At 38.2% G+C, this 7959-nt stretch overlaps 1 protein-coding gene across 1 annotated transcript; it reads left to right on the forward strand.

The window, feature by feature from the left end:
• The first annotated feature begins 391 nt into the window (after positions 1–391).
• Positions 392–3185, forward strand: LOC131326434 (subtilisin inhibitor 1-like). Its single transcript, XM_058359222.1, has 3 exons — positions 392–626; positions 1804–1932; positions 2832–3185. Exons 1-3 carry the CDS (start codon positions 554–556, stop codon positions 3032–3034), a joined length of 405 nt encoding a protein of 134 aa, XP_058215205.1. The 5' UTR covers positions 392–553; the 3' UTR covers positions 3035–3185.
• The last annotated feature ends 4774 nt before the right edge of the window (positions 3186–7959 follow it).

The raw sequence follows: 7959 nt of genomic DNA on the forward strand, positions 1-7959 counted from the left end.
AAGAACTTTAAGAGTTGAAATTTGATTTTTTTTCAAATAGAAAATAGTTGAAGCTGAGAAAGAAAATTTAAGAGCCAAAGTAAGAAAGATCTAAACTTAAAAGGGGCAAATCGCCAGAAATCATTTGAAAAAAACAAGTAAAGTAAAGAGAAAATATAAAGGAGGAAAACGTAATTAGAACCACCATAGCATACCAAAAGCCTCTCTTTTGAGAAATTTTTCGATGCCGGGTGGGTATATCCCACGTGGTACTCGCTCAGCACCACATGGTACCCACTCGGCATTGAAAAATTTTCCCTCTCTTTTATAATCGCAGGATATGTTAGAATACATGTGAAGACTAGTGGGTTGGATATCTTCCATTTGACCCAAAAAAAAAATTAATAATAATAATAAGACTAGTAGGTTGGCAGTGGCCGGCCATTGCTTTGATAACCATTGGAAGTTTTTGATACTTGTAGTAGTATTTCTTTTCGCAGTTTATGCTACAAATTTATTGGGAGGCAAGAGACTTTTTCTGAGAAGCAGTGAGCCTATTTCTTCCTTACAAATTATGGCAGAGGAAAACAACGAAACCAAGATTCCCCAAGGGCAAAACGGTCATGAATCAGCAGTCATCCCCCCAAGTAAGTTGCTCCTTCTGTTCTTTAATTTGGTCCAAGTCCATTCCAAGTGGCCTGGCCAGATCATGTAATTCTTAAGATCCACATGATACCTAAGGAAAGCTAGTTGAGAAAAGAAGAAACTAAAAGGGTATTGAAATTTTGATTTCAATTTAATTCCATCTTATGATGATCCATATCAAATGATTGTTGGGATTAAACGCGGAAGCATCCAAGAATCGAGATTCGAAACGCAACCTCAATCGTAACCAATGGAAGGACGATGAAAAATAAAATAGAGAGAGACCTGCAAGATTTACGTGGTTCGGCAAAAACACGCCTACTCCACGGAGAGGATCCCGTTCTTTCACTATGAGAGAATTAGTACCAGAGAACACCCGAGTTTGAAAACACAAACCCAACCCCTTATACACCCACTCTCACACCAAGTAGAAGACTTGATTTTTACAATTGCACACACTGTTTTTACCCCTCATACTCTCTACCGAAAAAGAACTTCCCTCGTCCCATTATATAAACATCTACTAACCCATGTATTAATACCATAATACATGTTCCCATGAGAAAATGGAAGGACACACGGCAAATTAAAAAGGAACCAGCTAGCACAACAGCTAGCACTTAGGGAAGAACAGAAATTGTGAACCATGTGCAAGACTTTGGGAATTTTCATTTATTGGGAATTTGAACCAACCCAACAATGATCTAGATCAAAAGGAACTGAGAAGAGAATAATCAAGTTGTTTATTACGACTTTGGGATCCTCTGTCACAGAAATACATGTCACATGTTTTTACTTCGAAATTTGACAGATTAATTGGTTTTCACTTTTCAATTTAAAATAGGCTTGAACTTGGTTGGGGAAGGACATGACAAGGGGAAAGAAAATATATTTAGTTTTTACTTTTTAGTTTAAATGAGGCTTGATCTTAGAAAATGTAGAGAAACAAAAGTTTTTCTAATCTGGCTTGGCAAACTGTTTCTAAAATTCGCTATTCAAACCTTTCCGTTCTTTTCGTTGTTTTTGCTTTACAGCATACCAAAAGTCTCTCTCTTTTATAATGGTAGGATAGGATAGGATAGAATAATACATGTGAAGACTAGTAGGTTGGCAGTGGCCGGCCATTGCTTCAATGTTTATTCGTAGTATTTCTTTTCGCTGTTTATGCTACAAATTTAGTGGGAGGCAAGAAACTTTTTCTGAGAAGCAGTGAGCCTATTTCATCCTTACAAATTATGGCAGAGGAAAACAGAGAAACCAAGATTCCCCAAGGGCAAAATGGTCATCAATCAGCAGCCATCCCCCAAAGTAAGATGCTCCTTCTCTCTTCTGTGGTTTGGTCGAAGTCCATTCCTAGAGGACCAGATTGTCTCATTCTTAAGATCCACAAGATGCCTAGGGAGTAGGCTAGTTGAGGAAAGAAGAAAAATAAAAAATGGAAATTTAAGATCTTGATTTCAATTTAATTACATCTTCTGATGATCCATGTCAAATGATCTAGTTCAAAAGAAAATGGGGAGAAAATAATCAAGTACTAGTTCATATACCATTGACCTGACAAATTAATTAGCTTTCACTTTTCAATATACCATTGACCTGAACTTGTGTTCGATTTGGTGTTCCGAAATTGATGTACGTTAAAAAATAAAGAGAAGCAAAAAGTACGTTTTCCAATCTAGCTTGGCAAACAAGAGCAGTAGCCTTTTTGCAAAGTTGTGTTCGATTTGATGTTCCGAAATTGTTGCTAAAATTCGTTTTCGATCCTTCCTTTGTTTTGTCCTTTAGAGCAAATGCATTGAAAGCTTTTGCTACATATTATGAGGACGATTCTGTTGGATTTTACCCATTGATGAGAGGGGTCCCAATTGAAAGTGACCCAGGCCCCAAAGTCAATGATCTTAGCCACTAACAGCTGAGATTTTAGGTGCCGGATCCCTCCGGCGATTTGATTCTCGCGTGAGTGAGCCTTAAATGGCTTTGGACTTTTGTTTCGCCTTTCTTGTAAATATACATGTATGTTTAGGAGTAGAAAGGTGTGGAACTAAGAGAGAGATCACAGAGAACTAGAGTTGCCTTGAGAGAGGGTTTCCATGATTTGTATTTGAGTCGATTAATACAAAGTCGGAGTTTTTTCCTCTCATAAATTGTGTGCGACTCCCATAAAGCACAACAGATTCAAGATCACTCAAAAGTACATTTTTGATCAGGAATGAATCAGAAAACGAAATGGCCGGAGGTGGTAGGTTTGACGGTAGAAGAAGCAGAGAGGATAATAAAGGAAGAGAAGCCTGGAGTTCAAATACAAGTTATTCCACCAGAACATTTCGTTACCTGCGATTACGAAGTGCAACGGGTCCGACTATACGTTGATTCCTCGGGAAAAGTTGATAGCCCTCCTATAATTGGCTGACGATTTCGACTTCCTGTGACTAATTTCGAACCCATTCAATGAAAACATGTAAGACTTCGATTGCTATTTGAGGATTGCTTGCACCTTGTTTTGTTAAATCGACTGGATATCTTAATGAATTTGAATAAAGCATGAATGGTTTTTGTGTTTCTGTACCTTTGGGATAGAATTTTCGATCTGTTTAGAGGGGGAAACAAAGAGGGTTAAGGAAATATCATCATTCTCAACGGATGCGACCTAAACTCATCACCTTTTCACCGGCCAAGAAGGTACGGAGGTATGCTATTTTCTTCCAATCTTTGGATTGAAAAAGGGCGAAGGAAAAAATTGAAACTCAAACGCTCCAATATTACGGGGCTGTTTGTTTGACGAGACTGATAGTGAAGGGGTTTATAATCTTGTGAGATATGTTATGCCATTGCCCATCGAGTTATAGAGTGATTTGATTAATAATACCACTCCCCTCATAGTGTTGAACATAGACGGCACGCTTTATGAGATTAAAATTACTAGACGGTGGGGCCACACGCATGGGTGAACATATGTGGTTTGAGAGTACGAGTGTGGGAAGTTGAACTAAAGTGATTATGCTACGTACTTTGCCCTAGTAGTTGATTCATATAGCAAAAAGTAATTGTGAAATTTCGTTTTCGATTAGGATAATATTGGATATTACTTTTGTGACAAAGCTTCACAATTTTGTTCACACCACAAACCGTTCTCTTTTTCAATATTAGAATACATATCGGCGATATATGTTTAATCTACACTGCTAAATTTCAACATATAGTCCACAAAGGGGCCTCATGAGTCTTGTGATTGCTTGAACACTAAATTGTTCTTTTTCTCAGAACAATTTCCCCGCAAAAAGAAAAGATTTGTACAACATTTACTTTTGCTTCAATTTTCACTATCTCGCATCTCCAGTATCGAGAAGAGAAATAGGTGAAGTAGAAATAGAACCAAAACTTGCATCAACATCTCCTCTCCTGAATGAACTATACGACCCCTTCTCGAAACGACGAAAACAAAAACGAATTCTCATAACCGTCAAACCCTTCGCCACCCCTGTCACGACCCCCACCCCCGCCCCCGCCGCCATTCCCTTCCAACAGCGGTCTCAAGTCATCCGGTAACGGGACCTCGCCTTCCAAATACCTCACCACTTGCCTCATACTAGGCCTTACCATAGGCACATCATTTGAACACATTAACCCCAACTTCAAAACCATCACTACCTCAAAATCATCAAAGTCACCTTCCAATTTCGGGTCTACCACCCAACCACACTCCCTTGTATTAGACATGGAGTGTAAAGTTTGGGAGATACTTTGAAAATTTTCCTCTTTTTAAAGTGATAATATTTGCAATATTGTTTTGGTGGTGATCGTGGTTTTGAAGTGCTGGGGGTGAATGTTTCTGAAATATTCTCAATCGAAAACAATTTAGAAAATCGTTAATGTTTTATATTTCAAAAAACATTCTTCGATATTGGAGATAGTGTTTGCGAAGTGATGGTGATAGATTTCAATATTATGAACTTTTGAAACTATTTTGTGGCGTCGTTGGTGGCAAAATAACAATGGTGGTTGAATGTTGGTGAGGTGGTTGTCGTGATAGTGCATGAAATGATGGGAGGAGGTGGTGATGGTGCATGATAAGGTGACTATGGTCGAGGTAGTGGCGATAGTATTGGTGGGGTGAAAAGGTTATAAAAAGGTGGTGGTTTGGTAGTCGATCGTAGTGGTCAAGTGATAATTTTTGTGATATGGACATTGGAATTTGGCTTCGTAAATGTATAAGCTAGCATTGTCTTGGGCGTATGTCTCAGGCAAATTCCAACGATTAAACAGATTTTGTGTGCTTTGATAAAGTCTGGAATGCCTTTTGAATTCTCTCAAACTCTATAAGAAATAAACAAATACTAAAGAACTGGGAATGTGAGTATTGAATGGGATATAGAATGAGGGGACGGGGCGCGAAAATGTGTTTTAGCCTTAGTGGCTCCGACGATCTTAGAATTGGTTTACTTTTGAAAAACTTTTCGTAAATAAAAGTATATTACTTTTATGGTTCAATCACACCATACTTTAGTACTTGGAATGCCCGCTTTATCGATATAAATTAGGTTTCGATAAGCTTTAACGTTAGTTTGATTCAAGGATTTTTCCAAACCAATTTATTCTTCAACATGTTGAGGGTAAAGTTGTCCTACATTTTAATGTATAAATAATTTTGGAACCAATCTAAATTTGTTAGAAATTAAAGTAGGCTAGACAAGCTTTCCAACGGCTCAAACCACATGCAAAACGGAGTTCGGGAGTGTCCATGGCAAAATCGCAAAGTTTGGTAGGTTATAAAGTTTCAAGAATGCGCCCAGGGCGCGATGCATTGCGCCTAAGGCGCACTGATTTGCGTCTGAGACGCACTAACACTCAGCAATTGGTAAAATTTTGCGGGTTCGCTCCAGACACCCTTGAGCTCCGATTTTCGAAAGGTTGGAACCGTTAAAAAGTTTATTGAGTGTACTTTCTAACCCAAGTAGATTGGATTTAAAAGAATGTTAACATAAAAAGATGGGACCAATTTACTGTCAGTGAGTTTAAATATAAATCATTTTGGTAAAACGCTCGCATCTCTTTCATTTTAAATCGGATAAAGACCTATAATATATCGATAAGGAGGATTTTAAAAGTTCTAAAAGTCATTGATTCCAACCATAAAAATAATAACGTCCAATTTATGAAAAGGAGGTAGCAATTAGACCGCTACAAAAATTATCTTAGCACTACTATCTCTCCACTACCAACACTTTCACCATAACACTACCGCTACATCGGCGACCATCAATTCACCATCTAGTCGAGCATCACTTCTCCACCACTACCACCAAACTTTTCCTCTGCTACCACCGTTGGCACCTCACCTCAACCCTGGAACCTCTGCCTTCATTCAACAACTACGTACATACAACCAACACCACCACTACGGTGCCACGACCATCACACCTCAACTTGCAACTCCACCACCACAACTAAATATTCACCACTACCATCATTTTAGCACTACATAACTGCAAATGTATGAGAGTACAACTTAGCAAGAGTGAATGTTTTAGACATTGAGTGTAAAGTTTGGGAGATATTTTGAAAATTTTCCTCTTTTTAAAGTGATAATATTCCCAATATTGTTTTGGTGGTGATCGTGGTTTTGAAGCGCTGGAGGTGAATGTTTCTAAAATATTCTAAAACAATTTAGAAAATTGTTAATATTTTGTATTCCAAAAAACAATCTTCGATATTGGAGATTGCGTTTGCGACGTGATGGCGATAGATTTCAATATTATGAACTTTTGAAACTATTTTGTGGCGTCAGTGGTGGTGAAATAACAATGGTGGTTGAATGCTGGAGAGGTGGTTGTCATGATAGTGCGTGAAATGATGGGAGGAGGTGGTGATGGTGCAATGATAAGGTGACTATGGTCGAGGTAGTGGCGATAGTATTGGTGGGGTGAAAAGGTTATAAAAAGGTGCTAGTTTGGTAGTCGTAGTGGTCAAGTGTTATTTTTTGTGATTTGGACATTGGAATTTGGCTTCATAAATGTATAAGCATTGTCTTGGGCGTGTCTCGGGCAAATTCCGATGATTAAACAGATTTTGTTTGGTTTGATAAATTCTGGAATGCCTTATGAAATCTCTCAAAGTCTATAAAAAATGAGCCAATACAATAGAACTAGGAATGCGAGTACTTAATGGAATATAGAATGAGGGGTAGGGGCGCAAAAATGTGTTTTAGCCTTAGTGGCTCCAACGATCATAGAATTGGTTTACTTTTGAATAACTTTTCGTAAATTAAAGTATATTATTTTTATGGTTCAATCCCACCATATTTTAGTACTTTGAATACCCTCTTTATCATTATAAAATAGGTTTCGACCAGGTTTAACGTTAGTTTGATTCATGGATTTTTTCAAACCAATTTATTCTTCAACCTGTAAAGGGTAAAGTTGTCCTATATTTTAATGTACAAATATTTTTGGAGCCAAACTAAATTTGTTAGAAATTAAAGTAGGCTAGACAAGCTTTACGACGGTTCAAACCACATGCAAAACCGAGTTCGGGAGTGTCCATGGCAAAATCTCAAAGTATGGTAGGTTATAAAGTATCTTGAATGCGCCCAGGGCACGATGCATTGCGCCTGAGGTGCATTGATTTGCGTCTGAGGATCAATGCACCTCAGGCCCACTAACACTCAGCAATTGGTCAAATTTTGCGGGTTTGCTTCAGACACCCTTGAGCTCGTATTTTCAAAAGGTTTGAACCGTTAAAAAATTTGTTGACGGTATTTTCTAACCCAAGTAGTTTGGATATAAAGGTATTTGTACATAAAAAGATATGACCAATTTACTCTCAGTGAGTTGAATTATAAATCATTCGGGTAAAACGCTCACATCTTCTTCATTTTAAATCGGATAAAGACCTATAATATATCAATAAAGAGGATTTTTAAAGTTCTAAAAGTCGGTTCATACCAACCATAAAAATTATAATGAATAGTTTATGAAAAGGGGGTAGCTATTTGACAGATAGAAAATTTATTTGAGCACTACTATCTCTCCACTACCAACACTGTTACCGTAACACTACCTCTACACCACCATCAATTCACCATCTAGTCGAGCATCACTTCTCCACCACTACCACCACACTTTTCCTCCGCTACCACCGTTGGCACTACACCTCTACCTTGGCACCTCCGCCTTCATTCAACAACTACATACGTACAACCAACACCACCACTACAGTGCCACAACTATCACACCTCAACATGCAACTCCACCACCACTACTACATATCCACCACTACCATCATTTTAGCACCACATAACCGCAAAAGTATGAGATCGAGTACAACATAGCAAGAGTG

The sequence above is a fragment of the Rhododendron vialii genome, chromosome 5a, assembly GCF_030253575.1.
Source record: "Rhododendron vialii isolate Sample 1 chromosome 5a, ASM3025357v1".
Lineage (NCBI taxonomy): Eukaryota > Viridiplantae > Streptophyta > Magnoliopsida > Ericales > Ericaceae > Rhododendron > Rhododendron vialii.

Coding starts and splice junctions, on each gene's coding strand:
- LOC131326434 (XM_058359222.1), top strand. CDS start 554: ATGGCAGAGGAAAACAACGAAACCAAGATTCCCCAAGGGCAAAACGGT. Junction 627..1,803: donor ATCAGCAGTCATCCCCCCAA/GTAAGTTGCTCC, acceptor CTACAAATTTAG/TGGGAGGCAAGAAACTTTTT. Junction 1,933..2,831: donor ATCAGCAGCCATCCCCCAAA/GTAAGATGCTCC, acceptor ATTTTTGATCAG/GAATGAATCAGAAAACGAAA.